Source organism: Phaethon aethereus (assembly GCF_964289735.1).
Source record: "Phaethon aethereus genome assembly, chromosome: 21".
NCBI classification, from domain to species: domain Eukaryota; kingdom Metazoa; phylum Chordata; class Aves; order Phaethontiformes; family Phaethontidae; genus Phaethon; species Phaethon aethereus.
This window is the reverse complement of record NC_138597.1, coordinates 2250030-2267178: the sequence shown is the minus strand read 5'-3', so window position 1 is coordinate 2267178 and position 17149 is coordinate 2250030. Positions and strand designations below refer to the sequence as shown.

The 17149-nt window shown below is 44.2% G+C and overlaps 1 protein-coding gene across 3 annotated transcripts in view; it reads right to left on the bottom strand.

Moving 5' to 3' along the window:
* The window catches only part of PAX7 (paired box 7), a 102201-nt gene that overhangs the window by 32847 nt on the left and 52205 nt on the right, over window positions 1-17149 (bottom strand). For all 3 annotated transcript variants that reach the window (XM_082009408.1, XM_082009407.1, XM_082009409.1), the window contains exons 6-7: window positions 4773-4938; window positions 3965-4164 (exon numbers count right to left, since the gene is read on the bottom strand). In XM_082009408.1, the coding sequence (XP_081865534.1) occupies window positions 3965-4164; window positions 4773-4938 (366 nt within the window). The remainder of the gene's footprint in view (window positions 1-3964; window positions 4165-4772; window positions 4939-17149) is intronic.

Sequence of the window (17149 nt, the reverse complement as noted above, 5' to 3'; positions counted from 1 at the left end):
GCCTGGCCTTGTTCTAGTTGAGGTTGGTAGGCATTCTCAAATAAATGGGAGATGATTCCTCTGTGGGATGAAAACAAATTGGAATTATTTACAATGTATTCATGAAATCCCACCCTCCCACGCACACATTTGGTTTACAACCCACTCTTGTGAGAAATGATGAGACAGAAGCTCCAGGGCCAGAAATCACGCTCTGTATGACTGCTAACTCTAGTTACTCACTCTCCATACTTAACTTTGCTTCAGCTCTCTATCTCTTTGCTAGGTTTTGGCACAGGCATTAATGCCAGCCCAGAGCCAGTTGCAAGCCACTGAGTCAGCCCAGCTGAATCTGTGACAGCTGCTGCTAACCACACAACCTTTGGGGAGCGACGGGGACCTCGCTGCTGCGTGTTCCTGCTCCCCGGTACCGAGCTACTTTCTGATAATCCGTGACTGCTGCAGCCACCGAGTGCATCCTGACAGATGCAAGGTGACTCATCTGGCTGCAGCTGGCCAGCCTGTGAAGTTCGCTTTCTCAAAGAGACAACACTCAGAGCAAGATCTCAATCCTACAAGGGCTGTCCCAGCACGAAACCACCACAAATCACTGCTCGGGTTACCCTGAGGTCTCTCCCTAAGGTCTAGGAAGGAGTATGACATGAGAGATCATGCTAGGTAGTGGTTGAATCACGTGGGACTATCCTGTGCACAACCAAGTCGGTGTTCTTGTATGAAGTGTCACAAAAAACATCATCATGGGATGGAGTAGGCTGAGGACAAACATTCCCAGCTGACCTCTCATTCCTTGGCAGTCTCAAGTCTGGAATAGTGGCAGAATGGCCTCTAAACTGGGGAATCTACATGGGAAATGCTTTAGAGATCCAGCAACAGAGCTCTACAGGCACAAGGCTTTGTGTGCTACAGGCTGGAAAACAAGCAAGAAATGTGGCCATTTCCCACGTGAAGTCGGGGTAAAGCTTTCAGCAGTGTCTGCTGTTTCTGTCAGGAGGGGGAGGACTAAAGTACGGGGGGGGGAACGGGGTGGGGGGGGATGGGGGGGACAGACCAAGCCTGCAGAGGCCAAACGTAATCCCCTTTTCTCTGTTGTGAGAATGGAAATGCCATGCTTCTCCTCTAGAATTTCAGCTGCCAGCACCAAGCCTGTCTGGTGGATTCTGGCCGGGACACCCAATCCCAGGGTAACTGGATAGTGTGCCGAGCAGCAGCAAATGCTGGGAGCTCTTGGCCAGGCCAGCCCCCACCTCCTTGTCTAAACTGCAAAGAAATCTCCCTCCTGCTGCTGCTGAGGGATGAAACCAGAGAACTGTCTGTTTGCAGCTCAGACAAATTACCATCATTTTAAATTCTTGTTTGTTTTTTTTTCTACTTCCTCAACTCCCCTCCTTCCCTGTAGTTGATATTTACCCCTGCAGAGAGCGACCAGATACCACAGATAGCTGGACAAGAGGATGAGAGCATTGACGTGGAATAGGTTTTACCTGTAAGGCCGTGGAATAGCTGAACGATGCACAAATAAGTTACACAGAGCATCCCATATTGAGACCTCACAAAACTTTTACCCACTCCACTACATAACAGAGGACACTTCTATGAGTTCCCATTCATGCTGTTAAGATTATTTCTTGCATCCTTCCACTAGGAACAGCAGAGGGCTTCAAAAGGCAGGAAGGTAGCAAGTAATTATAAAGCAGTCATAAAATAACCTGGGTTAGCCTTTCTATGCACAAAAGAAATAGAAGAATTTAGATGCTGGTATCTTGGCCCTCACATGATTAAAAGCATCAGGAAAATGGGAATCTCCCCTTCTTGGGGGTGCAAAGCTTTCTTTTCTTCAGGATTGCCAGATAATGTATCCTCTCTTTCCCATACAAAGGGCTTATTGGCTCAGGACTCTATCTTCCCCCAGCCTGAGCCTTGGGGCAGGGTAATTTGGGATAGGGATAAGCATAGAAAAAGCATTGGTCTGGTCATTTCAATGAGCCTCTGATTTAGTGAGCAGGACTAGTAAGTAGATGATGAAGCTACAGAAATGGAAATTGCATGATGGACTTGTATATATATGTCTAGTGCTTGTGCAGCTTATCACGTGGATCTCATCCTTAACTTATTCTATGGTGCTAAATTGCATTTGTGATAATCTGAATTAATCACGTGCCCTGCACCATGTAACCTGAAGTCTGCCTTTGAATTCCATACTATATGTTCATCTCCCAAGCCCAGTGCTATTAGAAATCCCCTGTCAGAAAGATGTCTCCCTATTCCCCCCACAAATTACACTGTTTGAGGCAATATTCAGCCTCATGCCAGTCACACTTTTACATTTTCTATCTTATGACCATTCAAAGCTAGAAGTGAGATTTTTATACCATTTCAAAGCTGCAAAATTTCCCTCTTTCCATTGACACTCAATGTTTGTTTTCACACTTGAGAGATCACAAGCTATTAGGCCTTAAAATCTATATACCTCTCTGATGTCCCCATTTATTAGACTCCTCTCTAAACAGTTGTAGCCTTTTCATTTCAGATGCCTACCTAATTTCTCCCCGTAGTTTCAAATTATTTTGCACTTCCTGTCTTAAATAGTGTTACTGGCCACTCTGAAACAACTGCTATAGTGCACTTCATATGTCTCTGTATTTCACAAGTGACTGACAGCAAAAGTAAAATATATTTAGTACCCCTCCAGGAGAGCAGGTACCACATGAATACATGTCCTTACTGTTAATTTTCAGCATACAGCATGTGCCTTGTTCCACTTAAAAGCAAATGTGCATTTAGAAAACAGATTACATCAAGTTAACCAAAGAAAAGGTTAAAGGCTCTATCTAATGAGGTAACAAAAAATTAGAATTCTTTTCCCGGATAGTGGTAGAGAGAGTGGGCTGTATTCTCGGGTGGCTTATATCCTGGCATCTCCACTGACTTCAGTGGAGCTCACCAGCTGAGAACATAAGTCTACTCCCATAACACACTCACAGCACAAGCTCTACTCTCTCTAGACCCGCTGATGATGGAGACTTTAACCTGTCTGCACTGCTGAGGCTTGCTTCTCCATCACATGCAGCACTGAAAAGCCATGCGCACAACTGGCAGCAACCTGACCAAACCTGGGACAGGGCCCTTCAGAAGGCAGCTGGGCTGAGGCTTGGAGCACAGATCCCAGAGTCGGGTTGTGGGTGCTCTATTCTGAGCTCAGGTAGGGATTTGAAAATCAAGGGCGTATTACATGGGAAGACTGTGGCTGTTGCCTGGTGAACTTGAGAGACACATGCTCCATTCTTTTACACAAACAGATGTGTGTGAAATGTGTCTTTCCTCCTTTAAAGCTTACCTACACCTCTTATTCTGACCTTGTGAAAAGCATTAGCAGAATTGTGTACATGACAATTAGTTTCTCAAAACTAAATCCCAGATGTACATCCCTGTGTTTTGAGGAAGCTCAGATCCATGGCACTTTCATAAGTAAGGGCTTTCCATGTTCCAACCAGACTTGGACAAGCTGGTTTCAGTTAATCTCTAGATCAGTTGCCCACAAATCATGGACTACTTCTAAAGAGAGCCTGCAAAAAGTAACTAAAAAAGTCAAGCGTGCTGTCATTAGGCTAAAATCCACAACAGAAGGGCCCACACCTGCACTGAAATTTTTTTGGAGGGCTGAGAATACGAACACGAATGTTCTATCTAGATCCTGGTGTTCATGATTACAGTGGGCTAACCTGAATATGGGAACTAACAGGATACAAATGCTCTAGCAGTACAGTGCCAAGCTCAGGCTACAGATACTGCCGATAAATTAACTAATTGTTTTAACTAGGCTGGCTCCAAGAATTCGTGACAATAACAATAACTCCCTTGTTAACCATAATACACTGTGATAGCCTGAAGCTTGCCCTCCTCTCAGAGGATCTGAACCAGCCAAATACTGTCAGCCAAAGAAAGAGAATGGAAGTGGGTCACATACCTGTGGAGAGAGGCCATTGCTAACAGGATTCATGTGGTTGGCAGGAGCTGCAGCATTCATGAAACTGTCCGAGTAGCTGGAGAAGCTGTGTCTGGCCCCGTAGGCAGAGCCAGTGTCGGCAGCGGCGGCTGCAGCAAGCCCTCCCTGGTGCATGGTAGATGGCGGCAGGGGCTGGGGTCTGTGTACGGTGCTTCCCCCGTCTGTGGAGAGAACGTTCAGAGGTAAACGGTTGTGGGGTGCACAGCTGGGACTGTGCAAAGCGTGGATTGACTGTTTGGCTATCCTGACCACAGCTTCTGTGTCCCACCACCTCTGTGCTCCGTGTGAACACAAGCACATCATGAGACAGTTTACGCACAGTACAAAATATGCAAACCTGGGAGGAAATATCTGAATTTTCTCTTCATTTTCTCCCAGACTGAAGTCGCAAAATTCCCTTGTAAAGACCAAGGCCAAAGTCAACTGGAATTAGCAATAGTGCTTCCACTGAGCCCCAGTATGGGGTTTTATCCAGAACAAGGGATCATCTGTATGATACTCACTTTGGACTGATATGCTCTCCATTTCAAAGCTAAGCATAACAACTACAATCATGAGACACAACGACACAGCAGAAAGGACCATGAGACAGAGGAGAGAACTGTGGAGTTGCCATTGACTTGAGGAAAAACCCGGCCTCCCCAACTAGGAGGAAAGCCACCTATGTACTACAAGAGCATTAGTGGGATGTCATATCTCAGAAAGGGAAGGGACAATGGGATGAGGTAGAGCAAGAGAAGAGGAGCAGTGCAGGCGAAGGGCTGCTCACCTTGGGAAATGGTGGTCGTTGGGTAGGTAGAGTCTGGCAGCTGGTATGGGGGCAGAGTCGGCATTCCTGTTGGTGGGAAGCCCCCCGGCAGCAAGTGATTGAAAGCCGCAAGTTGGTTCGCTCCTGCCTGTTTGCGCCACCTCGCTCTTCGGTTGCTGAACCACACCTGATGGGGAAAGACCATGTGTGACTCACTCTGAGCTGCTGTCCCATCTTACCTGGGTTGTTGATGGAAATACACCCTCAATTACAGCACTGGCCAAAAATAGGTTCAAGTGGCTCCTGCCACAGACTTCCTGAGTATTCATCTCTGTTCCTCAGTTTCCTTTCTCTCAAATGACACTACTACTACCACCCTGTCTCCTGGGTGAAGATACATGCATTTAAAAATGTTGAAGATACTCTTAATATTGTGGGAAGATGTTATCAGCAGTAGGGTGAGATGAAGAGGAATAATTTAGCTTGTGTATTCCAAGAGAGTCCATACCAAATAGATGCATTGCTACCACCTGGCCATTCTGCCTTGTTATCTGACAACTATGTGAATTATGCTGAAGGATTAAGTACCATAATAGCAACACGGCTGCACTGTTAGGAGGGATAAATAGACAGATTAGCATCATGGTTTCTGTGTTAGACAAGCTAAATAGATAGAACCAGACCGGAGGGAATACAGGGTTTTCTTAGCTTCTCTGTACTGCAGCAAATCACTGTTGTCTGTATGCTAAGACATGCTCTCCTTGCAAGAGGCACTGCAGTGTGCACTAGAATTGTACTGCAGCCAATTTAAATCTCTGTGCATTAAAATAATCCCAGTATTAATGCATGTGCAAAGCTGGGCTCGTGTTTCCTACGGTGCTAGTTTACCTGTAAGACTCAAGGGGAGATTTTTTCTAAACGCATTTGTCTGCCCTGATGTGTTTTATCATGGACAATCTCCCTTCTGCATAGTGGAAAGGGCTTCTCAAGCTGTCTCTTGGGCTTGGTTTACTTCATTTAATCAGAGAGACTCTCAGGCCCGATCCCTGTTTGGGGTTCAGAAGTATGCGGATAAGCTTTCAAGCCAGATGAGAATGCAGCTGCTGGACTTTGTGAGGCCTAAAAGGCTAGAAAACATGATTAAATTTCACAGCAACAAGAAAAAATGGAGAAAAATCAAGAGTGTAAAGCATTCAGGAGGGGGAAAAAAAAAATCCTTCATCAGGCTTCCAAGCTGCTCAACGTCAGATCAGAAGCTGGGGTTACAAGGGTTTGAGGCACTGCAGTCCAAACTGTCCCCACATCTTGTGAATCAAAACAAAATTCTCTGCCCCAAGTATAGCAGAACCTTAGTCTGGTGCGCTTTGCACTTCAGACATGATCCAAATGTCAAAGCGGGAGTCTTCCTCTGGCCTTTAAATTGAGTCCCCCTGTAAACAGTCACTTGTTAGCTTGCCTTTCTCTTACTGGCACCTGTGGGTATGTATAATTCACTCGGAACGACAAGGCAATGTGTTTTCACTGAGAGCTGCTTATTTAATGGAGTGCCGGCTCTCAGTCCACATCCACCGCAGTGGTGCTTGCTGCAAAAACAAGCATACGCTGAGCTTCACACACAAATTTCTGTGAGGTTCTCTGTATCACAGTCTATTATTGCTCTTTCTATGTGTCACTCATCTACTAGCATGCTGTGGAAACAGTCTGATTAGAATCTGCTAATAATAGTTGTGTGTGACCTGCTGATGATGGCTAGGAAGGACCTAGTCCCCGGCAGTCCTTCACTTCATGCTGTTATTTACATCCATGTGCAGTGAAAACAAAAAAAAAGCCTGGTTTTCTTTGGAAGAGTTGGTCTAAATTAAGCCCCCTGAAATGTATACAGTGCTAATGTCAGGTCCTTGGCACCAAATGCGTCTTTTTACAGACCCGTTCCTACTGTACTGCACTACTGGCTGAAGCAGTATAACCTCTTAGCACCTTCCAAAAGCGTGACAGAAATAGGTCAGCTCACATCCGATCTGCATTGATCAACAAAGTCCATGCAGGTCAGAATCTCTGTGTCCATTTTTGGCACCAAAAGTCGCTAGCAAAATCTAGGACAGAGTTGAGGAGAGAGAAATGAATGAACATTAAGGTCTGTAGCATTTTACAGCTCTCTTACACAAGGCCAATCCATGGCACAATTTCTAGGAGCAGTGAGCACCACAGATGAATAAACAAACTTTTGTTTGCCCTAGTCATGCAAAGAGGATGGTCCTGTCCTTTTCTCATGCATGCATGTATGTGTAATTCATGCTTTGAATTAGGGATACAGAACTTGGCTCCTCCTCTCATATCATTTGCTTCCACCTTCACATTTAAGGCCATAAAAACTGTCTGTTAGATGAGCATAAGGAGATAAATACACCTCCTCTCTTCAGAGAAAAAGCCTAGTCCCAGGCTGGAAGAGCTTCCACTCAAAAAAAAAAAAAAAAAGTTCTCAATGCTGAGAATAATATATAAAATTCAAATACGTGAAGAGAAAACATAACCAAACAGCTATGAATCCAGAAATCAAGAGGGAAAGAGAAACTGAACTCCAAGAAAGTAAAAGCCACTCCAGTGATTTCTGACACTTTCCCGACATTGCAAAGAGTGGGAAAGTTCCTTTTTTATAACCAAGAGCCAGATGCTGGCAAATCCACTTGGGATTAGAAATTCAGAAGAAACATGTGGACTGAGATGGTCTAGTATGGGACACATTTTCCAACAACATCCCCATGAGAACTTGGATCCCCTGTGGTGGTTTGTCAGTTGGCTAACATACGATCAAAACACAACTTTGAAAAGATTTGTCTTGTCTTATATTACACCATGTGAGGTTATTCTTGTCCGTGCACCAACACACATATTTGCATCCATTGCTTAGAATTAAAATTCACACACGTGTGTATGACTCCTCCCATCTTCCTTCTCCACTGCTGGTTAAAGGTGTGTAGTTCCTTTATTTCTTAAGGGAGATAAAAGAATACCCTGGATCCTGCTACAACCAGGTAGAGTCAACCAAAAAGGCCTGTGCACAGGCCATTCTTGGGGTGTCTTGCATACTTCAGTCTACAATACACATGGACTTGTGAAGAAAGGAAAGCTAGCTTTCAAGACAGTGGACTATCACCAGAGAAAGAAAGTCAGTTCTTAATTACACTACAGGCTCCTTCTGTGGCTTTGGGAAAGCTATTGCTTTCCTGATTTGAAGTCAGTGGAAACACTGCTGCATTCAACAAATTTTGGTCCCTATACAACCCATGCATCAGATCACCACCTCTAAATTCAGAATAAAAACCACATTTTCTTACATTTTTGTTTAATTTAACAATCAGCCATCTGAGATAGAGGCTCTTTTTAACTGCCGGTAGGCACCATACCCAGCACAGCAGGATCTCTGTCTTGGTTGGAGCATCATAGACCATACAAAACAAAAAATAAACGATAATAATAGCAAATACACATGCACCAAATGAGATTCACAACTACATGCTTAAACGTAGTGCTTCCTAACAGAGCCTGGCAGGAGAATCCAGCCACAAATACACTGAAACCTTCCACAAAGAAATTGATAGGATTTATCTTCCCAGGCAGAGGAAGGGACATTTCATGGCCCAAACAGGTTGATTCTGCCCCTTATTTATAACCCACAGAAAAAAAGATGATACATTCCAGCTAATGACGTTAGCAATTCTTTCCCTTCCCTAGCCTTAAAGGTGGCTCAGGCCTTTATGCTTATAAATCATTTTACTGGTAGTTAAAATATAGAGGCTAGAGCATCTAACTGTAATGCGAGGCACACTTCAAAGGGAACCTGCTTTCATTTCACAACAGTTAAGGTTTTATCAGCCACTAAAGATTCCCCCTGCCAGAGGATTCTGTTACACCATGTTGAGCCTGGGGTGAAGGCTACGGCTGCTAAAACCAGACTGGTGGGAGGAAGATGAGGAGGAGGAGGAAGTTTTGAAGCTGCTGGTCTGCCTATGGAGACACTGTTCTAGAGGCTGCTAGGGCTGGATCACAGGAGTTTTATACTGGGAGAAATGTAACCAGCGCTTGGAAAAATGGCTGTGTGAAGAACCCAACAGCAGAAAAACCAACACGTCAGAAACCTGCTTTTTCTTAAAAAGACAAGTTCTTCGTGATCGTTCATCTATGCACAGCAAAGAGATCCTGTGCTGCATAAACATGCTGCTTTCCAAGGGTATGGAAGTATAATATAGGCCACTGAAGACAATAGTTTGTACCTGCTAAAGACATTTGGGGCTTTTGTCCCTGTGAATTATCTTCTAAAGCATGTATTATGTAGACAGGAGATGCATTATAGAAACTGCTCAGCTCAACTGAGGGGAAGCAGGTAGATACAGGAATGCCCTTATGGAAAGTAACTTAAAAGAAGACATCCAAGCAGGTTCTTCACTTGCTAGTCATGCCCAGGGTGCAGGTAAGACCAGTCCCTCACTGTGCACCTTGCTCAGTAAGCGAGTATGCTGCTACAAGGAACCTGGACGCTAGACATTTGCCGCAGAATATCACTCAATCCGTTACCCTCATCATCCCCTTCACAGATGGGAGAGCGATGCACGGCGAGACTAAGAAACCTCTCCAATTCATCACTGTCTGCCTCACAGAAGCAGCTGATTTCAGAAGATCCCATCCTCCCAGCCAGATCGGGTTTGGGGCAAAGGTTAGCACTGGTTCTTGTTTAACCTGAACGCCTGCACCCGCACCCAACCCTGCCAACGGCCGGCCCAAGATGTCCCAGCCACTTGTTCTCAACCAGCAGAGCAGCAGAGAAGGGCTGCAGAGACAGCTGCCTGCCAGGATGGGGCTGGACTGAATTATCCCTGCAGCCGCTGAGATATGGGTCAGCTCCCACAATTTGTCAGACAAGGAGAGGAAAGGAAGGTCAGAGAGAGCCTCCTGTGGGAAAGAAAGCCTGTTGTGTTCCTGCTCAGCCTAATCAGGACTTGATGTTGGAGAAAGATAGATGGGATAAATGAGCTCATAAATGGAAACAGGGATGAAAAAGCCAAGTCGTGCCTTTGCTCTTCAGCAGAATGGAAAAGATGCAACATGTGTTTGCTCTCACAGGCCCAAGAGGTTGCAGAAACCAGGTGGAAGAGAGCCATGTGGCCATTTATGGCCCAAGCACACCAAAAAAATTCCACCAAAGTCAGATGAGGTCCCTCCCCAGGTTGCAGAGGTGACTCTGCCGATCAGGTCCTCTCCAGGTTCTACTTTGAACCACAGGAGATCCCTGCAGTGCCTTGCCTTGTCCACAATAGTCATAAATGCTCCCGGCTTCCCAGGAGGCTGATGCAGAAGGCTTTTAGAGAGGAACTCTAGCAGCAACAGTGATGAGAGACCACTGCTCCATCCGAATGCCTTCTTTCAGGCAGTGCTGAAAGTCAGCCCTCCCAGACTTGGAAAGCGTTACAGTGAGATGGAATCCTCTAAGTCCATACAACAGTTTCGTGGTGATTACGCTTCCTCTGCCAGGTGCCAAGGGGCATGAAAAACATCAGACACATACAAGCACCATTGAGGCTATCGAGATAATTCTTTACAGAACAAGAAAAAAAGCCCATGAGAGTGCACAGATTTTGGGCACATAGATTTTTATCTGTAGGGATACAGCTGTATTTAGTGACACCTTGGTTCAGTGCCTAAAACGCTGAGCCTCTGTCACTTGTGGGTGATATGGTTAAGATAAATATTAAACAAGGTTAGTGGAGCAGAACAAATGACTCTTCACAAATGAGATTATCCAATGAATTTAGCCTATATTCCTCCTGGCATATCCCAGTTCCTGAAGGTGTTAGCTATTTATAGCAATCTACTGAAGAATTTCAACAAACAGTTTGTACTACGTGAATTTTTTTTGCAATCCACTTTTTTTTTTAAGTGAGCTATTGTTAACAGTGAAATATTTGATTGTGACATTGATTACTCTTGCAATATTCTTTCTAATCTTTGAGCAGCTGCCTAAGAATTAATCATGTCACAAACACTTCCTCAAGCAAAGAGCCTTTAAATGATCATCACAGTATGAACACTTCATAACTGCTAATGGATTTCATACTCCAGAAAGGGAAGCAAGAGGCAGGAGAAGTGGGATAGAACTGTCCACTTTCACACTGAGACATCCTAAGTCCACGTTTTGAACTCATGACTTCCCAGCTCCTAACCCAACCCTGCCCAGTGATGCAGCTTTACCACCTAATGTAATAAAAGTTAATAATATTTACAAATTTTTTTAAAAAATGTTTAATGAAATAGCTATCAGATACTGAATGATTGTTTGTAATGATATGTCTTCCAGCTCTACATTTTACAAACTGTGCTTCTCAGTGATTATTCCAGTTGTCAGGGGAAGTTCTGTTAAAATAAAAACCCTTCTGTTTTACTTATCTGCTTATCTCTTTATAAACCCAGTGTCTGAGATGAATGGGGCTTGTGGAAGTTGAAAGACATTAGGATGAGTTCACTGCTGTCAGAAAGCAGCTGCAAGGTAGTCTATTTTATGGAGTGTTTTCTCTCCACTTGAACGCTTGCTTCTTAGATGGCCCAGTCTTAATGGTGTTAGAGTTGCATTTAAACATTTTGTAACAGGCTTTGATGCTCATACATCACATAGGTGAATGGGATGTTGGACAGTAGATTTCCTGTTGCTATTGTTGGGCTAGAAATAGGCTGGGCTTTAACAGCAAACCAGCAGTACATCGATTTACACTATCAAGAATTTCTTCGCAAAAGAAAAAGCTATGAGCTTTTAAAAATAGCTTAAACACTATGTGAAGTGGCTCTAAGATTAAAACACCCTGGCAAACCCTCCTCCTGATTATTATAAACATTTTCCATTGTTGCCCAAACAGAAGCTGTTTAATCAGTGTCCCAGTAAACAGCTTCCTTAGCTGGCTGCTCAAAGCAACGGCATGCTTGCTCACTTTGCTGGGCACACATTGGGTGGTGGCTCTGCTAGAATCAGAGGTTCAGCATAGGGCATACAAACAAAGTCTATGAGAAATATTTTGGTCCGTGCCCTTATTGGACTGGAAATTTTGTGATAAAGGTTCTTCTCATAAAACTTCTGGGAGGCCCTATTTGTTTTTAATACAATGGGACAGACACTCTGCTGCTATAAATCAGTGCAACTTCACTGACTTCCATTTAGACCAGCTGAGTGCGCAGTGTTACACACAACTGCTTCACCCAAGGAACTGGGATCTCGTTCATTGCTTTGGCCTCTGGGCCCTCTTTCCTTTGTCAGAAAATCAAATCATTACCACATTGTTTAGGGGATCCCTTTTTCAGCTTGCGACCATGAGGCTGGCAGCCCTGGTCCTTGGCCCAAAGCAGATCAAGAAAAGCAGACAAATGCCAAAAAATCAAAACTGTCAGTTCGAGGTTTTGCACCTCAACACAAAAAATTGCAATTTTATATAAAAATCATGTTTTACTGAACTGAATGGATTCCTTCATCTGCAGAAGCCAGCAAGTTCAAAGGAGCACTTTCTGACATAAATTTCTCTATTTGTTTCGTACAGATCCCCTGCCCCACACTTATAAAACAAGCTGATCTTGTCAAATTATGCTGCAAGTCCTGAAGTTTATATTCATTCCTGTTGATTTCAACTAATGCTTTCCCAGAAGGGCTACAGGATTAGGTTTATCATTTTAATCTTCAGTAAAGTATAATATACTTCACAAAATAGCGCTGACTCTCCCCAGCAAGATGCCCTTAGGCTTACATAGCTGGGACTATGTCCCCTGTCAGTGGGACATTTCTATTTCCAAGGAGGCTGGCTACCATAATTCTACTATGAATACCAAAAGTGCTGATGCTTTTCTAAGCAAACCCTTAGATATGGACATAGGATGTGCCTGCAATTTTAAGAGCTCATCTCTGGCTTTGGCAAAGTTCAGGTAGAAGACTGGAAAAAGTCTTTGGAAAAAGACTTGCCACTGCAGTTTGGATACCTGGAAATTTACTTCACAGTTTTTTGTGTGACTGAGGGCTTATTTGGACCATATTAGCTGGGGCAAGTATGCTATGTGTTACTCTTCAATCCAACTGCATTTCTGTTTCTAGTGCAGGCTGCAGAGATGTGAAAGAACAGCAGCAATGCTGAGAGACATCAAGCACCAATTCACTAAGCAAACAGAAAGCAATGTTACAACACTGCAACCAAGCTCTCGTGCATTAGCAACATCCTTCTGCAGTGAGATCTCCATGAGACACGAGGGGGAAGGATCTGGACCCTCCTCACCATCTCAGCAGCATTCAGCCCTCGCTGGCTTTACCTTGCAGAGACGCTTCTTTAAAGCTGGCTGGAACAGCGTGCTACCCTCGCCCTGACCTCTCCCGGGAGCTGGATGCCGCTTGGCATCGCACCGCTGGTCTCTCGACGTGCCTGGGCACACGCACGGGCAGCACCACCGCGGTTCTCACGGACCAACTGCGGCGGTGCCAAGGGTTGCTCTTGCCGTGGGCTGTCGATCTGGACGCTCCGGTGTGTGAGAGCACGGCTGGCCTCGTGCCGTGAAAAACGAGTGTGCCAAGCCAGCCTCTGCCAACGAGAGCCCCAACTGCCGGCTCCTCCGCACAGCCTCTCAGTGCCCCGGCTGCTGCCAAAAACACAGGGCAGCTGTTGTGTCATAACCTCATCGCAGCCCTCTTCACAAGAAATGTAAACTAGTCAGACCCTCAGGAAGAAAGAAAACATTCTCAGCTGACCTTTAAGGGAGGGGGATTGCCTCAGAAAAGCCAGTTTGGACACATCTCAAAGAGTTTGGGAAGCAAAACACCAGGCAAACAGCATTAGGCTCCAGCAGCTTTGCATGACTCCAGTTAATGCTCAGACCTGCTTACCACCATACCGTCTCTTCGTATAACACCTTCACCTTCAAAAAGCACTATCTCAAGGAACAGGATAGGCCTTTGACCACAGTGACAGGTGGTGAAAGAGCATTGGGTTCCCCACTAGCACACAACAGAGATATTTGAGAACTTCCTGAGAAATTCATGTATTTTCTGGAAACTAGACTACATAGTACTGCTGGTAAACAGTGGTTTTCAGCTCCTTTGCACTGAATGAAATTGCTTTGTGAAAAATTTCAAGCAAAATTTAATGGAATTTTTTTCTAACGCTCCATTTGGCATGTCTGAGTCACTGCAGCACGATCTAGAATATGGCTGTTTGTTTACTACAGTTTGAAACTGTGTCATAAAATACATATTATGTGAGTAGCCTAGAAATGCACCAAGATTTCAGAGACAGAATTGCTCTGAGCCTTTTTATTAAATGAAACATCCATTTTCTCCCAGGCAGAAATCACAATGGTATCCATTGTAAAAATGATCAATAAAGCATTGGGTTGAGACTCCTGCTCTCAAGTTTAATTTTGTTATTGAAATAACAGTTTCTCAGTGCATGGAATTTCCTGAGGATTAATAACAGACAACAGCATCACAATGCACCCACCCCTTCGCGCTTCTTATTTATTTCCAGAAAGCACCCACTGCCCAAACCATAGCAACTAGGATTAACGTACTTGCTAGCAGTATGCATGCTTGTACCCAGCTGCGTGTTGTATGACCATCTGAATCATCTATAGGTGACACTGAAAAGAAAGAGCTGCCATCTATTTTTTGGGAACAATTTTAGTAGATTTCTGGGAAAGCTTTTTGGGATAATACTTTGGAGCCTGCCACATCTGACTCATTATAGCACCAGGAAAAATGGAGATGGGCTGCTTGCGTGGGAACCTGTGCACCAAAGCCTATTTGTGAAAAACATTTTCAGTACACAAATTTCTAAGTGACTTGGGATTGCGGTGCTGACCTGAGGACAATTTGGGCACATGTACTGCTTTGTTTTACCTTATATTTCTTTCTGTTGGCAGTGTTCAAGTAAAAAAACAGAAATAAGCACTGGAGTGTGTTGGCGACTAGCCTTAAAAATGCAACACGTTTGGGCAAACAGATCCTCAAAGGAGATCATTTAGGAGAAGGATTAGTTTCAACTCCCTAGACCCATGACTGATGTACCTGGTGTCTCTTTTGACATCAGCATTGTAGTCTAGGTGTAGAAATGACTTCTCAAAGCAATTTCCTGACAAAACTATTTTCCTATTGAAAAACACTATACTGACAAAGCTAAACTGTTTATTAGAAAAGGGTTGCTCTGAAAAATGTCCCTTCTCTGGAAACACCAGAGAGAAAAGTTTCAAAATTATCACAGAATCCCATTTAGGGTTTTTTTCCATATAAAAACTTTTACATCATCAGTGAGATAATTGCAAAAACTGGTGTAAAAACACAAAATACATTCAAGATAAAAATCAAAGCTTCTGTTAAATTAACTAAGTGAATTCCTTAGCTGTTAAACTTAATTTTTAAATCCATGAACACTTGGCATTCAACAGCTTGTTTTCTGGGAGGGTAGAAATGGAGCTTGCAGATGGGCAAGATTTTGTTTGGTGCTGGACAATTAGTGTGGACACATGAGTCAAGACATTGCCTTGCACAAAAACAAGTCAGTGGGAATTTCCACTGGTGGCCTCGCTGGGCATGAGTTTGGCACTGTAATCCTAATCCTTCCGGAAATCCATGGCAGGCTTGTCCATGGCTATGCTCAATTTGGGATTAACCTCTTAATGGCTCGTACCTTTAAGTATGTTGAAGTCTGAATGTTGGAAACCTGTGTCTCAACCACACAGACACTGCAGTGACCTTGCAAAAATATTGCTCAAAATATTGCATGATCTTCCTAGCAGATGAGAAACCGGAGCTTGGAACTGCTCCGAACCATCATCCCCTCTTGTTGTTCAGCTTGTGAATTTTATTAGCTGTCAACGTGTCAAACTTCCACTTAGCTGGACAGCTGCATGACCAGCCAGCCTCTGAGGCCTGCCAATAAAGTTTAACAGAGCTATCAGCTTTTCACATGGAAGAGATTATGGTACGTGAATGCTCAGGTATCAGAGAGAACGAATGAGACATAGGTAAGCTCACGTTTCATGTGGTAAAGCAAAAAGAGGGGAGAAGGAGAATGAAGCAAAGAGATAGACAGGCCCGCTTATTTTTGTCCAGTGCTTGTACAGTGATTAGCAAAATGGGATTCTAGTGCAGGGGTGCTGTCTACACATGATACAGTAAGAAAGCCTGACAGCAACACCCGAGCTGTCATTCAGAGACTCGGGTGTGATCCAGCTGCACAGCAGACAAGCAGCACTGAGATCCAGAAGATGGACAAAGCAATGACCAGACGCTGAGGAGCAGCGAAGGCTGCTCTCGAGTCTTTTTTGTGACTATGGGTCACAAAATACTTTTCATACGTCTGCCCCCCATTCTACATGTTAACATGATAAGCTTTTGGAGAAAAGATAGATAGGTAGATGTTGGCATGGCCCTTAACACCCAGAAACCCTGATCTCAGCTGGCCCTACTGTTGTTACAGCCATCTTTAATCCAAAGCACGTCTCTTGGCCTTAAAAACTCTGTTGAGACAGAAGTAAGACTGTGAGGTGGTAAAAGATTCCCTGCTGGATGGGTACATGGGTGGATGTGTGTGGCTTTTTTTTTTTTTCCACAAGAACTTGATTGACTAATGTTTGTAGGTCCCGAGAGCCAGTAAAAGATCTGCTCTGATATCCAGAAAATTTTACAAGGGGCGGCAGGCTTAAAAGTGGTGGGAAGAAGCTGACTCTGCCAGGATGTCGGAATGAGAAAGCCATCAGGAATGTGCCTCAAGAACAGCTGCTACTAGAGCCCTGGCAGGAACCTCCACGCAAGCTGCCTGGGAGCAAGTAGGGGGATTCGAAGATCACAGCTTGAGACGAGGGAAAGGTTCTCTTTATTTATTTATTTAGCTTTCCCTTTCTGTTTTTGCCTCCCTCCTTTCTCCCAGCCTTGTCACAGTGAGCTCAGAGCGCCTTGGAAAAGAGAGAACCTGCCTCTGGTTTTTGTACTCCTTGACACTTCAAGGCTCTTCCCTTCCTCCCCAGCATGCCCACATCACAGCTCATGCAACGCAGGTTTCTCTCACCCCATAAAATGGTGTTACCTAAACTCTGTTCTCCCTTGAAACTCCTTTTTTTCAGTCTGTTTGCCACAGAAACATCTCTTTTTATTCCCCCCTTGACATCTTGTGTCCATCTACGCAAGAACAATTAGAAACAGAATATGCAAAACAAAAATGGGGGAATTCACACGTTCCAACTTTTGGTAATCCAGTCACATTAATTAGCCACTTTCCCAGGCTCCATCTATCTATGAACCTACATGGCTAGCAAACTAGCACTATTACTGTTGAACACTCTGGCACGGTCTTTTGGCTAAGATCAAAACTAGACTCAGTCTAAAGTTT